This window comes from Corella eumyota, chromosome 5, assembly GCF_963082875.1.
Source record: "Corella eumyota chromosome 5, kaCorEumy4.1, whole genome shotgun sequence".
Lineage (NCBI taxonomy): Eukaryota > Metazoa > Chordata > Ascidiacea > Phlebobranchia > Corellidae > Corella > Corella eumyota.
The window spans coordinates 5,290,489-5,306,528 of record NC_137494.1 but is presented as its reverse complement, the minus strand read 5'-3'; the positions used below and the strand labels follow the sequence as shown (position 1 = coordinate 5,306,528).

The 16,040-nt window shown below is 28.4% G+C and overlaps 1 protein-coding gene across 3 annotated transcripts in view; it reads right to left on the bottom strand.

The window, feature by feature from the left end:
* The window catches only part of LOC145753023 (cytoplasmic dynein 1 heavy chain 1-like), a 31,873-nt gene that overhangs the window by 15,214 nt on the left and 619 nt on the right, over nucleotides 1-16,040 (bottom strand). For all 3 annotated transcript variants that reach the window (XM_082569404.1, XM_082569405.1, XM_082569406.1), the window contains exons 2-48: nucleotides 15,867-15,948; nucleotides 15,453-15,626; nucleotides 15,008-15,263; nucleotides 14,613-14,799; nucleotides 14,332-14,435; nucleotides 14,019-14,138; nucleotides 13,240-13,350; nucleotides 13,029-13,120; nucleotides 12,810-12,942; nucleotides 12,394-12,499; nucleotides 12,131-12,266; nucleotides 11,962-12,034; nucleotides 11,502-11,682; nucleotides 11,312-11,412; nucleotides 10,912-11,046; nucleotides 10,660-10,749; nucleotides 10,433-10,577; nucleotides 10,127-10,306; nucleotides 9,868-10,004; nucleotides 9,608-9,793; nucleotides 9,425-9,499; nucleotides 9,167-9,289; nucleotides 8,906-9,007; nucleotides 8,542-8,712; nucleotides 8,176-8,322; nucleotides 7,996-8,083; nucleotides 7,750-7,861; nucleotides 7,404-7,605; nucleotides 6,932-7,156; nucleotides 6,704-6,817; nucleotides 6,433-6,528; nucleotides 6,183-6,329; nucleotides 5,984-6,069; nucleotides 5,743-5,857; nucleotides 5,463-5,602; nucleotides 4,826-4,991; nucleotides 4,404-4,541; nucleotides 3,928-4,081; nucleotides 3,621-3,763; nucleotides 3,313-3,491; nucleotides 2,957-3,113; nucleotides 2,638-2,832; nucleotides 2,279-2,434; nucleotides 1,908-2,153; nucleotides 1,641-1,821; nucleotides 905-1,089; nucleotides 317-571 (exon numbers count right to left, since the gene is read on the bottom strand). In XM_082569404.1, coding sequence (XP_082425530.1) covers nucleotides 317-571; nucleotides 905-1,089; nucleotides 1,641-1,821; nucleotides 1,908-2,153; nucleotides 2,279-2,434; nucleotides 2,638-2,832; nucleotides 2,957-3,113; nucleotides 3,313-3,491; nucleotides 3,621-3,763; nucleotides 3,928-4,081; nucleotides 4,404-4,541; nucleotides 4,826-4,991; nucleotides 5,463-5,602; nucleotides 5,743-5,857; nucleotides 5,984-6,069; nucleotides 6,183-6,329; nucleotides 6,433-6,528; nucleotides 6,704-6,817; nucleotides 6,932-7,156; nucleotides 7,404-7,605; nucleotides 7,750-7,861; nucleotides 7,996-8,083; nucleotides 8,176-8,322; nucleotides 8,542-8,712; nucleotides 8,906-9,007; nucleotides 9,167-9,289; nucleotides 9,425-9,499; nucleotides 9,608-9,793; nucleotides 9,868-10,004; nucleotides 10,127-10,306; nucleotides 10,433-10,577; nucleotides 10,660-10,749; nucleotides 10,912-11,046; nucleotides 11,312-11,412; nucleotides 11,502-11,682; nucleotides 11,962-12,034; nucleotides 12,131-12,266; nucleotides 12,394-12,499; nucleotides 12,810-12,942; nucleotides 13,029-13,120; nucleotides 13,240-13,350; nucleotides 14,019-14,138; nucleotides 14,332-14,435; nucleotides 14,613-14,799; nucleotides 15,008-15,263; nucleotides 15,453-15,626; nucleotides 15,867-15,948 — 6,827 coding nt within the window. The remainder of the gene's footprint in view (nucleotides 1-316; nucleotides 572-904; nucleotides 1,090-1,640; nucleotides 1,822-1,907; nucleotides 2,154-2,278; nucleotides 2,435-2,637; nucleotides 2,833-2,956; nucleotides 3,114-3,312; nucleotides 3,492-3,620; nucleotides 3,764-3,927; nucleotides 4,082-4,403; nucleotides 4,542-4,825; nucleotides 4,992-5,462; nucleotides 5,603-5,742; nucleotides 5,858-5,983; nucleotides 6,070-6,182; nucleotides 6,330-6,432; nucleotides 6,529-6,703; nucleotides 6,818-6,931; nucleotides 7,157-7,403; nucleotides 7,606-7,749; nucleotides 7,862-7,995; nucleotides 8,084-8,175; nucleotides 8,323-8,541; nucleotides 8,713-8,905; nucleotides 9,008-9,166; nucleotides 9,290-9,424; nucleotides 9,500-9,607; nucleotides 9,794-9,867; nucleotides 10,005-10,126; nucleotides 10,307-10,432; nucleotides 10,578-10,659; nucleotides 10,750-10,911; nucleotides 11,047-11,311; nucleotides 11,413-11,501; nucleotides 11,683-11,961; nucleotides 12,035-12,130; nucleotides 12,267-12,393; nucleotides 12,500-12,809; nucleotides 12,943-13,028; nucleotides 13,121-13,239; nucleotides 13,351-14,018; nucleotides 14,139-14,331; nucleotides 14,436-14,612; nucleotides 14,800-15,007; nucleotides 15,264-15,452; nucleotides 15,627-15,866; nucleotides 15,949-16,040) is intronic.

The following is a 16,040-nucleotide window of genomic DNA, read 5'->3' as shown; positions in this document are numbered from 1 at the left end:
AGTAAAAATTGCTGAGGAGTTGACAACACATAATGTTATGTCCAATTCACAGGCTTACAAAAAAATGAAACTGTTGTTTGTGGTGCACAGATAAATAATCAGAAACAAATACTAGTAAAGAGCTGAAACTTTATTATGACAACTAAAATGCCGACCATAAAGCAGCCAATCGACTAATATATTTCATGTTAAAAAAATTCGATAAAGAGAAATTAAAAATCAAGTTTTCTTATTGATACTTTTTTAATTTTTACAAATCAAAATCATTATTGCAAATAATGTAACACAAAAAAAAAATTTAAATTCTTTTTTTTACCTGAACTTCAAACATGATTCTAATACAGGAAGGCAAAGCCAACCGTTCGCCATTAGGTAGGGTCAACAATTTTGTATCGTCCAAAACCGAGTTTAAGTTTTCCACCCAATTGGGGTCCACGTCACCATCAAAAATGACCCAATGACGACGCCCTAATTCACCCCTTACATTGTCGATAATGTGGCGCAGTATAGTGGTGAATAACCCATCTGTCCATTCACGAGTGTTGGGGTCAAGGGTACCATATAAGTGTTCCTAAAAATAAAAAAATATGTTTTTTGAAGTTGATAAAAAGAGAAAAAAAATGAAATTTCACCTATCTGCTACAACTACAAAAAAAATAAAGTAACTATAAAATATATATACAAAATAAAAAATTTGTAATAAATGTCTCCAATAACCGCAAAAAATACAGTCTGTTTTTGGAGTTTACTAAAATATAACTTATTTTATGCCTTCAACTAAATTAAAATTTTTTTCATTGTGCAGTATTAACTTAAAGAATTTATCACAACAATTTAAAACATTTAAACTTTAAAAGATTTAATTGCATTTTAACACAAAGCTAAGAAAAAAAGTTTTTTTTACCTTGCTGATAGCTTTGGGGTCAATCACATAGGAAACTCCCTCTACACCTTCTAATCTCTCCAAAGCTTTCAACAAAACTATCCAAGCAGTTGATTTTCCTGAACCACTTGGTCCAACCATCATTAAACCATGGTTGATGAGAGAGACTTGGTATAATTGGATCACTTTTTCTACCCAAGTGCTTCCTAGAATTTAAAAAATACATAAAATATTTGAACAACTATTGTTTTTTAAATTCATTTTGTTCAATAATCCGCATTAATAAGATTTTATATCATACTACAAAAATGTTATAAAAATATAGACAACACAAATTAAAAATATCCTCTTGATGCCTTTACAGGGTACGAATTAATGTTTAAAAAACGATTCGCTAATAATGAGGTTGAATTTTTAGAGCAATAATTACGTCTAAGTCATAATCTTCGTTTTTTGAAAACACTTGACGCGCTGCATGGCGTTTTAAAATTTAACGTCTTGTTAAACAATCGTTAATAATTTTTCGCAAAAATAGATCGTAACAATACACAAATATACACAAAAGTATTATTATCGCTTGAACTTTTTTGGTTGATTTGCTAATTCTAATATATTTGTAAAAAACGATTCGCAATTTAAAAAAATGATTTGCGTTTAGCGAATAGCGACCCGTTATTTCGTTCCCTGCTTTACATTCAAATATTGATTAAAATTATTAAAAAAGATAAAGTTTTAACAAAAAAATAACAGCACTAACCTGTCTCATCATTTTCTCCATACACCAGATACATTTCCTCACAAACCTTCTTAATTTCTTCTCTGAGAGCCAACATTTTACCTTGTTTGTACTCTATATTGGGGAATACATCACTTAGTAGACTGTGTAAGAGTGGAATGTCTTCTGCTACCAACTTGGGGAGCATAGTTTCCATTATACTCTGTGTAAAAGAATTTTAAAATTAAAAAAATGAGCAAAAGTGTTAAAAATCTTAATTTAAGCTGTAAATTTAGTTTTTTATCAAACCTGAATCAAGATTTCTTGTTCTGGAAGGTTCTCAGCAATAGTTGCCTCATCCACACTTTCGCCTTTTTCCCTTTTCTCTCTCTTTATCTCTTGTATGCTCTCTCTCTTTACATTACCAGCAGATATGAGGACATATTTAAGAGCTCTTAGACCAAAATCATAATGGGACTGACTGCTAAGTTGTTCATCGCATAACTTGAAAAATGGGACAACTTTTCTGGAAAGAATTTCAGCCATTCTAAAACCCTGTTTAAAAATAATATTTTAAAATAAAAGGAAAAAGGTAATTAAAAATAGCTCCAAAGCTGAAAAATTAAAAAGTTATTCTTAAATCTTTCTTCTTAAAGAAAACAAAGTTCCAAAATTCTTACTTGAGAGTACAGCATGACTTGAGCAATAAGTTGTCTGTCAGGTTTAGTCATCGCCAAACTTCTGAATAATTTCTTCAAGTTATCAGGCAAGTTGGATCTTCCAGCATAACCTGGGTTCATAGTAATAAAGATGGCCATATCTGCACTCACTTTTACCTAAAAAACACAACATTTTTATATAAATAAAATAAATGTTGCAAGAAACAATTATAGTATTAAATATGTTTTATTAAATAATTTAGAACTTAAAAAACCTCATTCTGTAGAATATATAACTGTAGTTAAGGAAAAAACAAACAAGACTTTACAATTACTTTTTTTTTTAAATTTTCGTAAAAATTTATTTTAATTAATTTTACCGATTTTCCTAGCAGTTCTGCTTTCACAGGTTTACTCTTATCTCTGCTTGGATCAGAATGTGTCCTTAATGCCTCCTGGATATGTTGAATTTGTTGTGAGACAGCAGACAACATTCTCTCTTCCAATCTGTTGAATTCATCAAAGCAACCCCATGCCCCAACTTGGCATAACCCAACAAAAATTCTGCCCATTGCCTGTAAAAATATTTCATTTTTTTGCAACTGTATTTTTTTCATTTCACTTTTTACATGTTGAACAACTGTATGTAATATTTTAAATGATTTTCATATTTAAAGAATTTTTTTTAAATATTTTTACCTGAAAATCGAAAGTTTCGTCACAGTTAAAAACGAGGACAAATCTTCCGAGTTGATTTCCGAGTGCTTTCACTGTCTCAGTTTTTCCAGTTCCTGCTGGACCGAAAGGAGATCCCCCTAACCTAGCCTCCAAAGCTTGAGTCATGGTCAAGTAACATCTAGTAAAATAAAAAAAATGATCTAATTGTGTATGTTGCAAAAATAAAAAATGTAACTTAAAACAATAAAGTAAAATCACATTAAAATGGCATAAACTTGTTATTACGCTAAAATAACTAATATTTAAAATGACCTACAAGGTTAACAATATTGAAATTACAACTATTTTTAAATTAAAAAAAACTGACTAAATTTTACCTGTCAGTAAGTGGTGTTTGTACCAGCTTATCTTGCACTCCCAAATACTCAAATCCATACTGGAATCTAGCATTAGCCATGTGTATTGAGAGCTGTTGAAGAACATCTTTTTGGTGCGGATCGTAATAAAATCTCATCTGCATAAGCCATGTAAAGTCCTTGGAGCTAATAACATTGTCCTTTAAGATAAAAAAACTGTATTAGTTAAGTACTAATAATAAACTACAGTATAGAAAATAGAATTATATGAAACTTAAATATTTTAATAAATTAATTTTTTTTTAATAAAATTACAACTTATTTTTTACCTTGATTAAAGTTCTTGTAGTGTCTCTCTGGTGAACTAGTTCAGTGATAAGATGCTCCAACTTCTTTCTTCTAACTGCTGGCTGCTCGTGAAGAACAGAATCCGCAAGAACATTAAGAGTGTCCTCCACTCCTTTCAAGACTCCTAAAAATTAAAAAAATATTTTTTTTAGAGTATTAAACTACCATAATTTTCTATGTACCTATTGGTTTACAAAAAACAACCATATTAAACATTTAAACTTATATTTTGTTTTAAGCTAATTTTATCAAAAGTAAATGTAATAATAACTTATAAACATTAAATACCTTCAATAGCAGTATTCCCTTTAGTTTTTCCATCCATTCTGGATTGTAAAGCTTTGTCTACACTTTCTGACCAAGAAATCTGAGCTGATAAAATCACAATTTGAGCCTGATATTTATCCATCCATTCCATGTACTTGTTCCTATCTAATGCTTCCTCTCTGTTGAATTTATAATAGGTTTGGGTTATATGAAGTAATCAAAACTACACCTTTTAACAAAAACTATAGCAGCATTGGTCTTACTTAACATTTTTTTAAAAAAGTCAGAAATTAAAGTATTTAATGCCATAATGTTAAGGCAAGCCAAAGAATAATTTAATCCAGATAATATAAATCCTAAACATTATAAGATTGAACTGCAATAATTTAAAGTAGGGTGTAAGTAAACCAAACAAATGTATTTGGGCTTAGCTTTAACTTGGTTTTAATACTAAGAAGAAATACAAATACTGTTTTTTTTTAATTCAAATTAGTAACTTGCTTAAACGAGTTGACATCTGTGACAGATGCAGCCAACAGTTTTGCTAAAGTTTGTTTCATTTCAGTTTCAACCAAAGTTAACCATTCGTTTATCTTAGGGTTCTTTGCAATGGACACTGGAGTTATATATTTGACCTAAAAATATTTAATTATTGTTAAGATAGAACAGTTTTTAAATTGTATTTAATTTAAATATTATAAAAGTAACCAACAAAAGTTTTTTTACCAACAAAAATTTCTTATTTTTATCAACAATAAAAATAAACAAAGATAGCAGCTAACAAATTAAAAAAAATATAAACTTTACATGTATATTTTACTATAATTACAAAATCTATATTATAGAACAATATTTTTAATAAATAATACACAACATATGTCAAACTTTTACATTTCTAAAAATTAAATTGTGAATTTACCTCCTCTGCTTCTTTGGAGGAGATTCCAGCAACTAAAGAGTCCTCGTTTTCCAGAGCAAGTGCAGTGATTCCTGCGAACATCTTCTTGAAGTGTTTCTGCAACTTCGGAATGCTTTTACTGTTTCCGATAATCTCAAGTAAGTCCTCATCTCCAACAAAGTAAAATCTTGGAAAAAAATTGTTATAATTTTCATATATTGTTTATATTTTATTTAATACATCCTTAAATTTTAAAAACTTGTAACTTTGTTAATAGTACAAACACTTTACTATCTTTATCAAATACCTATATAACTACCTTATAGCACAACAATGTCATCATTATTTTGAATAGCAAACCTCCAACATTTAAAGTATATTATTAGAAAATCCTTTTATACTGTAATGAACTTTGCATAATAAAAATATAATACAATCCCATGCTTTTATATGTGTAAATTAATTGAATAATAAAAAGATTAAAGTTCCAAATCCATAACTAATACTTTTTGAATTAAACATCTTAAGGCTGATGCATATTAATTGCACAATAAAAGCTTATTTTAAACCAGTACAAATTAATATTTGTAACAGTCTAAAGTTAAGTGCATAAATTTACTAAAAAAATTGAACAGAAAAATAAAAACTTATTTTTTACCTGGGAAAAGATGATCTCTCTCTTTCCAAATATTCTCCCAATGCTTTTTGAACTTTTCCTAACAAGTCGGCTAATCTTTCAAGTGATCTCTGGTTACCAGGTATATTTAATACATCTAATACATGGGGACTTCTTGCAACCTAAAATATTTAAAATACCAAACAATTAAAGATTTAATCATTTTTGTTTGTTTATTAGTTAATATATACTTTAGCACAGGGGTTGAATATAAGCATGCCATTTCTATAACTGCAAATTTAAAATCTAAATGTTTAAGAACCTTTTTCATGAGTTGTAGGAACTCGGAGGAGATTGAAGCAAATCTTTGAGATTCAATTGGAAGTAAATGAGGAATATCAGCACTTCCTGTAAATATGCCTTCCAAGTATACCCAACTACAGAACATTAAAATGAAATCATTAAAATCATATTTTTGAATAATTTGTCTCAATAAAATAATAAATGTTTTTTTTGCCATTTTTTTTACATTATTTTAAAATTTTATCTTAATTTAGATTTACCGTCTTTGCACATCAATCCAAACATCAAACAAAGCCAAAATTCTGTTTAATTTTTCCTCCCATGATGAAGCCTCCTCTTCGAATACCTAAAAATTAAAAGGGATTTTTTTACAAAGCAAAAACTATTTAGACACTAGAAAGCAAAAAAGTATATTAATAAAAAAAATGGGTGTAAAAAATTAACGAAAAAAATATTTACCTTATAATATGGACTGAGCTTCATAGCAGCAACTGAGTTGATATGATCTTTAACTTTTGTGAACAAATCATCCCAACCTCGAATTAAGCGACATTTGTTCTGATAATTGACCAACTCAAGCTCATATGTTTGCCATTGTTCACGAACCTGCAGAAAATTAAACAAAAACAAATTTTAGGGTTGTACAAAAAATATCTATAAAGTCTCAAAAAACAATATTTGAATATAATGTTTTTGTTTAATTACTTACTTGAGATAGATATTGTTCCAAAGCCATTTCACCTTGTGCCACTGTGAGTATATCTCTTATAATCATCTCATTTTTCATCAAATCAACATCCCAGACCTATAGTAATATAAAAATTGGTTTAACCTGTGCACAAGTGATAGTGTAATATAAGATAGGAAATGGCAAGATAAAAAAAATGTATATACAACAAAACCAATATCAAAATGATGTAAAATTGAAATTTTTACCTTATTTTTAAAAGAACAAATTTAAAGAATAAAACTTAACTAACTTGTCCTAAAGAAAGGTCACTTAGCACCCACATAACCCTCAACTTTTTCATCAGTTGTTTCCAATGCCTTTCCTTTACAGCACTTCCCTTTAACTCTACAACCATCCAATTTACCTGAAAATTAAATAAAGCTGTAAATAACAACTTGACCATTTAATAATGACCCAAAAAATTTAATTTACTCCATTTGCAATAACAATATTTTAATTTTTTTAATGTTTACATTACCTTCATATAACTTTTCAATGTTTTGTTAATATGCTCATAAGACGCATAAGACCTTAATCTCGCTGGAAAATTTTTCAACTGCTTAACATGGACATCTAGTGACTGTCTTAGTTTTCTCGGGTTTACAGACAACCAAGGTTGTTCTTTAATGTTGTTTATTCCTTCAGCAACCTTGGATAGTTCAGTCCATACTTCTTTCAAGTCCGTAAGCTCTTCAACTACAACCTAAATGATAAATGCAAACATTAGTAAATCAGTTTTATTAATAAAATGTTGGAAATTTTAAAATATAATACAAGATTAAAAAAAAAATAAGTTAATAACTATGTTGTATACATTTAAAACAAACTAACTCATGTTATGCAGAATTTAAATTTTTTTTTTTTTTTTCTTTGAGAATATAATATGGAACTAAATTTATAACTTTTCCCAAAATCTAAAAAGTAAAAGAAAAATTTTTAGTTCAACAAACCTGCACTCTTTCCTCAGATGGACTAGCAACTCCCGCATCACCCAACTCCAATGCTTCTTTGGCCTTCACTAAATTATTTCGATCATCTTGGAGCCTCTGAAACTTGCCCTCAAATATCTTAAGTGAGTGCATGGCATCTTCAGGTCTAAGGTGACCAGCAACTGGCTTGCCCCGATCCCAATCTGCAAGCAACTCTGCAGTTCTAAAAGAAAAAAAAATTTTGAATAAACTTTAAAATCTAAAAAATATAAAACTTTAATTATATAAATATTCCTAACAACTTTGTTGCTAAAAATATTAAAAGTTTATTCATTTATTAAGAACAAATATTTAAACATTAATCTACCTTTGTTCAACAATTCTATCTTCTGACACAATTTTCATTTGAAGACTGGCAACCTGTGTTTGAATCGATTCTTCTTTTCTCTTCATTATATCCTGAAATGCCGCCCATTCACCTATTAATATAATAGTTTGAAGTTAAATTAGTAAAATACCACTACCAAGTGTAATACAAAAAAAATAATTAAAATTTTAAGAAACAAATAAACTTACAAAAGAAGGCATTTTTGTTATTACAGATTTATGTTACCTTCAATGTTGTCAATATAGAGCCAGGAAGGTGGGAACTGAAATCTGTGTTTTTCAAGCAAGCGTTGACCTTCTCTGTACATTTCAACCTAGATAAAAAAAATAATTGTAAAAATTTCTTAAAAAATAATTTAGGGTTATTTTACAACATAAACAATACAATGCTTAAATTTTAACAAACCTGTTTTTCCCATTCTTTGATGTTTCTTTTAAGTCCTTGAACATTGGTTATAACAGCAACAGCATCAGAAGTGTTAGCAGTATCCACTGACGATTGTTCCAACTCTGTTCGTGATTTTCCTATTTGGCCATGGAAAGAAGCCATTTCCTACAGTTAAAAAATATGATAATTGTAAAATTATAATTTTTATAGCACAGCAAATTTTTAAAAATTAACTAAAAATTTGTTTTTAAAAGTCAAAAATTCCTTACAGTAAGACTGTCTTAGTATCACCCAAAAATTAGCAAGAGTCATGACAGTGCCAACACAAAATAGATAAAATTTATTCTAAAAATACCAATTTTTTTCACACAATTAACTGTTTACCTGTCCGATAAGTTGTCCAAATTTGGACAAGACATCCTTATGAAGTGAATCATATTTCAGATTAACTTTAGATTGTACTTTAGCATATTCCACAACTAGTGGACCAAATTCTCGGCAGTTTTCAAGTGTGTCAAATGTGGCACGACCTTTTCGTATCTCAATCAAAACTTCCTGCATTTGTTTATTTGGTAACATAAGTAAAGAATAGGCTAAGTTTTTTTGTTGAAGTGTTATATTAAAAAAATAAAACAAATCATAAAAACATTACCATAACAGTATTATTAAAAAATTTAACTCATAAAATTACATTAAAAATTATTTTTTTATAAACTTTTAAAATTTTAACAACTAAGAATTACAATACCTGCCATGTTTGAATATTGGTACCAAGTCTCTCATAAACCATCTCAGTTTGCATGTCCCACAGACTCTGATATTGAAGCCATTCTTTCACATATTCTGAAACCTTAAATCAAGTATAATTTTCTTTTTTATTAAAAGACTATTTTAGAGTTACATACAAAAAATTTGTGTTTTTTGTTGTAATCATATGATGTTGTTTAAGGGATAATGTAAAAAGTTAAATACCATTTAGTTAGCAATTTATTTTAATTTAAAGTCTAACCTCTTCATGTAGTTTAGTAATGGAATCATAACATCTACTTAAAGCAATTGGACCAGTAGGTAAAGTTGCCAAACACTCTCTATAATATAAATCCTTGTCAGTGTATCTTTGATCAGCTTGCACCTATGGAGAATATGGTTTTAATAATTGTTACACCATGTAATATATGTAAATTAAAAAATGTAAACATGTCCAAAAAATAATTATCAGGGCATTAAATTTCTTTTTTTTATTATGCCAATTATCAGAAAGCCTTACCTGATATCTAGTGCTTAAGATCCTAGGTAGTCTTACAACATGGTTCTCCCATACTTGCAATTCTTCAATTAATTGCTAAAATACAATTTTTTTTTTAATTTTAATATTTTTAGAAAAAAAATTTAATATTAATTTGTATCCAATTACATTTCATTAAAACGTTAAATAAAATTTTAAATTCACCTTCAAAGCAAGATTGATGTTAGGATGAGCATAGATGACTTGATTTTTTACTCGCATCTCAAACACAATGTGTTTAATCTTGGGATCTCCTCCAAGAGCATGTTGCTGCTTGGATGCAGCATCCTCTGAATCTCCTGCCCCTCCAAGATCTTCTTCTTTCTTGCTCTTTTTCTTGCCAAGCAAATTCTGTTAAAAATTAAAAATTTGTGTTAAAAAAGAAAATTAGTTTAATTTAAAAATTGTGAATTTTTAAAACTTACGTTGTTCCATGCAATTAATCCAGCTTCCAATCTGACAGCCAACCTTCTTTCAACTTGTTCATCCAATCTTCGAACCCAAATTGTAAGGTTCGAATACGAGTGAAGGTTAAGATCATCAACACATTTTTGAATTCGAGCTAAAATTATTTAATTTTTTTTAAGAATAAGTTATTCTTTTTTTAAAGTATTTTATAATAAATACTCAGAAATAAACATATTTTTAAATTTTTACATAAATTTATTTGCACAACAAAATTACCAATGATGTCACTGAATACTTGAAAGTTGTATTGGCAAGTATCGATACATCTAACTTCATTTGAGATGAAAATATCCATTTCCAGTAAATCTTCAACTTTTTCCTCAAAGTTGGAAACCTGTTCAGCAAATTTCTGAATGTAGGGATCTAGTTTGTAAGATTCCCAAACCAACTGACAACCTAGAAATAAAATTAAAAAATGATAAAATCTATAAATAATGGAGCTTATTAAGCGATAAAAAAAAGTTTATAGGCATTGGCAAACTATAACAGGCAAAATATTTTACAGCATACAATTTGTCTTACCCTCCAATATGGTAGCATGTAAATCGTTTTTTAGTTGAGCCACTAGGGGGATAATATTTGGTCGCTCATCAATTTTGCGCAGAACACTCTCATAAGTTCGAACACTTTCTTTAAGGGATATTGCAAATGGATACAACTGGTTTGCCTAATGTGATTTAAAATAACAAGTCTTTAAAAGCAACAGTGCAATTTCATTTAATAGTATACTTAACAGTATAATAAATTACCTGGTGAGCTTTGTTTACAATCGAAAGCGGAATTCTAAATCCAAGTGACTTCAAATTTCTTACTTCTTTCGCAAGAGTAATAATTTCAGGCTAAAAATGTTAAATATTAATTTTTAAACCAGCAGATAAGAATATAAGTTGACACAAAACATCTTAAGCTCTACATTGCTTTATTTTCTTAGTATTGATTTTTTAATTTTTAGAAGATATCGAAATTTTATAACAAACAATCTAAAATTTTGAATTAAATACCTGAAAGTTGACTTTGAGTCGATGAATCTTCTGTGCCTCAGATCCAGTCCTACCACCAGCATTAGTAAGTCTTGAAGCCCTGGTTGCTTCTATGGCAAAGATGTGGCCACTTACTGCTATGTTACGATGCTGAACCTAGTTAAAAAATGATTAAATTAATACAAAATAATATTATATATATTTAAAAGGTCAAAAAAATTTTCAATTGTAACTATTTCATAATTTTAGAATAATTCAGTAAAATACGAAAACAACTCATTTTAAAAATATTTAAAAATACCATTTATAAATAATTGGGTTAAAATCAACAATGTAACTAAAACTCATTATATGGGAAAAGTAACTACATCTTATACAACAGAATTAAACATTGACTTCAACATATTTTTACATATTTTACCTTTCTAGCCCAATCATCAAAGATCGTTTTAGTTTCGAGTTTGCTTCGAAAGTTGTCGCCATCTTGTTTTAACCTTTGACCTTCGACATGATTTTCCCAGCCTAGTAAAAAAATTTTTTTTTTTAATAGTAAAAAAAAATTTGAACAACAAATCAAAAATATTTGTAATCAACAAAAAAAATCAAAAAACCTTTTCCAAGAACATCTTCCACTCTCCTCATGTACTCCAGCAATTTCTTTTCGATCTGACGCACCCAGATGATTGAACCCGCCACCGGAGGAATGTCTCTTCTCCTGGATAACTGCTCATCATGAGAGTTTGAATATTGCCGTTTAAACTTCTCATGGAGTGCTTCGATATCATCTTTTACCTAAAATATTTTACACAATATTATTAATTTATTACAAACTAGTCAAAAGCCAACCCTATTGTCAGGATTTTAATTGTCATAATTTGTTCGCAACCCACATCTAAATATTTACCTGTGACAAGTTATCTGTGCACCACAAATAACAGTTTTATTTATTTTGTGGGGCCTTAAATTGGATATTCATATATATATATATATCCTCAACTAAGCTTTAATATATACAAATTTTATATTATTCTGATTACTATCATTTAGCCTATTTATTTTAAAGAAACTTACCCTTTGGATCAGTTGAGTTTGGTATTCTCGAATTGCTCCTCGAATATGAGGTCGCACAAACAATGCATTAAATCTAAAAACAATATTTGTTTAAAATTAAAAATTATAAAAAAACAATTTTTAAAATTGTTGTAACAAATTTTTTTTAGGAACATTTTTTTAAACAGACCTAGAGAAGATGTGAAACATCTCGTTTGCATTTCTTGCTGTTCCAAGTTGATCCCTTAACCTTGCCGTGATCCTTGTTTCCACTCGATCAATCCTCTCGTTGTATCTTCTCACTGCTTCCTCCCAAATTTCACTTCCTAAGATTAAAAAACAATTTTTAATAAAAAACTAAATAATAAAAACCAAAAAAAAAAAAAAAAAAAATCTAAAAACAGGAAAAATATAAAGAAATAAAAGTGTTTGAAGTAAAAACGCTGTTCACACCTTCCTTATTAACATCCAGACAGTCAGCTTGTTTAACATTCTCGTAAGCTAAGTTGACTTCTTCTATTGCATTTGCATCAGCTGATTCAAGCAATGTTAAGCTCATCTACAAAACATTAGTGTTAAATTTTAATTTGTAAATTGATTAATTACATAGTATAAATTATAATACAATTAGTAAAATCAAAAAATAAATAATTAAAATAATACAAAAAATCCATTTTTTGTAATAAAAAAAACTTCACAAATTTAGTTATTAAAATATTGAGAGGTCATATAAGATGACCACTTAAAACTGTTTAAAATATTAAAAATATTTAAAAATTTTTGACCCTGTTTTTTTAATTTTTGTTATAATTTATATTTTGATTCTATCCTGAACTGCGAGAAATTAAAATTCTAAAACTTTTGCTTACCTTTTTATCTGGATCACTAGCATCAGGAGTGGATGGAGAAGAAGTAGATGCTGTTCTTTGGGGTCGAAGGACTCGAATAATCACATTTCGAAGTTGTTCGTGCTGTCTCCTGAACTTCCTCATCTGATCCAACCTTGAAAAGCAAAAATTAAAATTTTATTTTTGTTTAAAAAAGAATGTGTTAAAATATAAAATGATTATTTTGCAAAATTTATAAACCTGGCTTGCATCTTCTTATGAGCAGGACTGATCCTCCAAATGATCTTCTTTTGTTCGTCTCTCTTCTTCTTAAGAAGATCTCGCATCAAACTCTAAAATTTATATAAAACTAATAATTTAAAAAAAATAAAAGCAAAACTTTGTTGATATATAACTTGAATAGTTTAAAACAAGTAAAAAGTTTAATAATTAAAAAAATGCAATTTTTTACCTGCACTTTTTCATATTCATCATCCCAAGTTGAAAACACAGCAAAAGCCTGCATCATCACTTTATCAAACGAGTCATAAGAAATATGCATTAGTCTCTGGTTGCTCAGCACCTAAATTATAAAAAAATATTAAAGTTTTCATTGTTAAAAAAAGAAAAAATAAAGTTCATGGTTTAGGCTTTTAATTTTCAGAATTTCGATTTTTTGGGGTGTTTTGTTATTGTCAGATAAAAAATAAAAAAAATAAAAAATTTTGTTTATAAAAAAATAAATGTGGCAATCAAAACCTAATTTTTTTTTTTTATTATAATCTGAAAAGATTTACACAATATTGCAAAGTGTACATTACATCATTGAGAAACAGTTTTGTTCTGCCTAAAATATGTTTAATAATTCATCTCCCTACTTCTGTATAGTGTCATTTATAACCTCAAAACCTGAAAGCCTAAGTGCCCAAAATCAATATTGAATTAAGTCTACTGTGTAAAAAATAACGCCCAGTCTGAAGATTTTTTTTTAACTTTAAAAGTAATTTGCCAGCATGCAAAACATTAAAAAAAAAAAATAATTTTTTATAACAGAATGGCAATGTAAAAAAAACAAACTACAGCATATTTTATATAGCCTATTTGGTTTAAAAATTTAGAACATTCCTTTTATATTTGTAAAATTACAACATAAAACAGTTAAATACATAATAATAATTGATTTATCTATGCTAAAACTAGTAAGTACATGTATAGGTTTAATAACCCAAAAGTAATACAAAAACAACAAACCTTAGAAAGTTGTCCCATCAAATCACGAGAAATGGCTTCAATTAAACTTAAAGCCCGTTGAGTTGGATAATGTTGGCAGTTTCTTATCTTTCTTAGATGACCAAATATAGCAATAAGAGCCTAAAAACAAACAAAAAACATTTTAATTGTTTGCAATCTTTAAAAAAACAAAATAAAAAAGCAAAAAAAAAAATTTTTATGCTTTTGTGTTATTTAAAAAAAATGTATATATTTATATAATTGTGTAAAAATATTTACCTGAAATCTAAAGAAATTATTAATATTTTTTTTTATAAAAGAATGAAAAACATACTTGTCTTATTTTGCCCAAATCAGTAGCAGAAAGCAATTCATTGAGCGGAAAATCTTTCATGAGTGGATTGTAATCATTTACCTTGTCAATTGCTTGCTTTAAACCTTTAGAAAACAAAAAAACAAGTGGTAATTTTACTACACCGTTAAAGTAATTTACCAAAAAAAAACATGAAGTAAATGTTGAAAAAACTTTTGCACATTCGTTTAAATATATCAAATAAAAATTTTCAAAATCAATTTAAAAATGAGTGAAAGTAACAAAAAAGTAATAATGCTTGCCTGTATCACTGTCAAAACTAACAGTCGCATGAAATCGTTTTCCATGTTTCAAGATTTCCAGCGAGAGAGTGATCTCAATTGATTCTCTCATTTCTTGAATTCTCAGCAAAGCTCGTTCCAAATTAAGCCAGAAACTGATCTCCTGCATTGCTGTACCTGAAGAAGGGTCCCTGTCTAATTTTGTAACCTAAAAAAATAAAAAAATATAAGTTTTTAAACTGGAAAATTTCCAGGCTAAGTAATAATTTATAACTTATTTTTAAAAACAATAATTTATAACTTATTTTTAAAAAACTAAAAGACTAAGTCTGCACAATGATAGGTGACCTTGACTTTACAGCTTTTTTACAGCAAAAATGCACTTAAAAATATTAAAAATAAAATTATTTTTTTACCTTCTGGATTTCTCTGATCCAGCGATTGACCCCATTTTGAAGAGCATTTAAGTAAGTCGAATCCTCGACTTTATCCCCAAAATCTTGAACCCTTGCTCTTCGTCCTTCGCTCTGACACATCTTCACCATGTTAGTCACGCTCGGGTGGATCACAAGAGAAATTTCTGGAATGTCGATGTTCTGTTGGAGGTGGAGTAATCCCATTTCCAATTCCGCAATCTTTTTCTCGACTGATGGCACAATTCTGTCACCCTCCCTGTGCAAAGATATTATTTGTTAGCTTAAAACGTTTTTGTTAAATGTAAAAAAACAAAAAAAAATTAATGTTTTGCAAAAACATAGAACAAAAAAATAAATAAGTTAACATCAACGATTTTAAATGTTTCATCCCTTTATTTTTTTCTACATTATAAAATGTTTTATTATTTTTATTTAGAATTTTTACCTATCAAGTTTTCCACTCTCCCTTACATAGGACTTAAAGAAGGGAGCAAAAGCACAACTGACGATCGAATGTAGAGTTTCGTAAGGTGAATCTTCAGTAAGAGTAACAGAATGAAGTTGTCGGGCCATCGGTTTGTCAGCCACAAGTACAGGACCTTTCTTAATTAAAGCCAATCTGTAAAACAAAAAAATGGTCTAAAAATACCAGGGTAAAACTATTACTTTTTTATAAACAGAATTGCAATCTTATTTAGTGCATTTAAAAATTCAAAAAACACTTTAAGCTGTAAACATACTTTGCACAAATTACAAAATGGAAAGCTTTAAAGTAGAACGCCATTAAGCTAATTTTTAAATGACACATATAGGTAACAAACTGTAACAATAGTTGAGAGAATATAATAATAAAAGTTACCCTGCAGCTTTCCCATTACTGTAATGAACATCGATCGAAAGATTGTAATTAGGTTCAACCTCGTCGTTATCATCTGCTTCATCTGTGTTAAAATAATCGATTTTTATTAATAGAGAAAATGTTATTAAGTGCAATAGCATTTGTCATAGGTTTATCATGTTGTATTTAAAATCT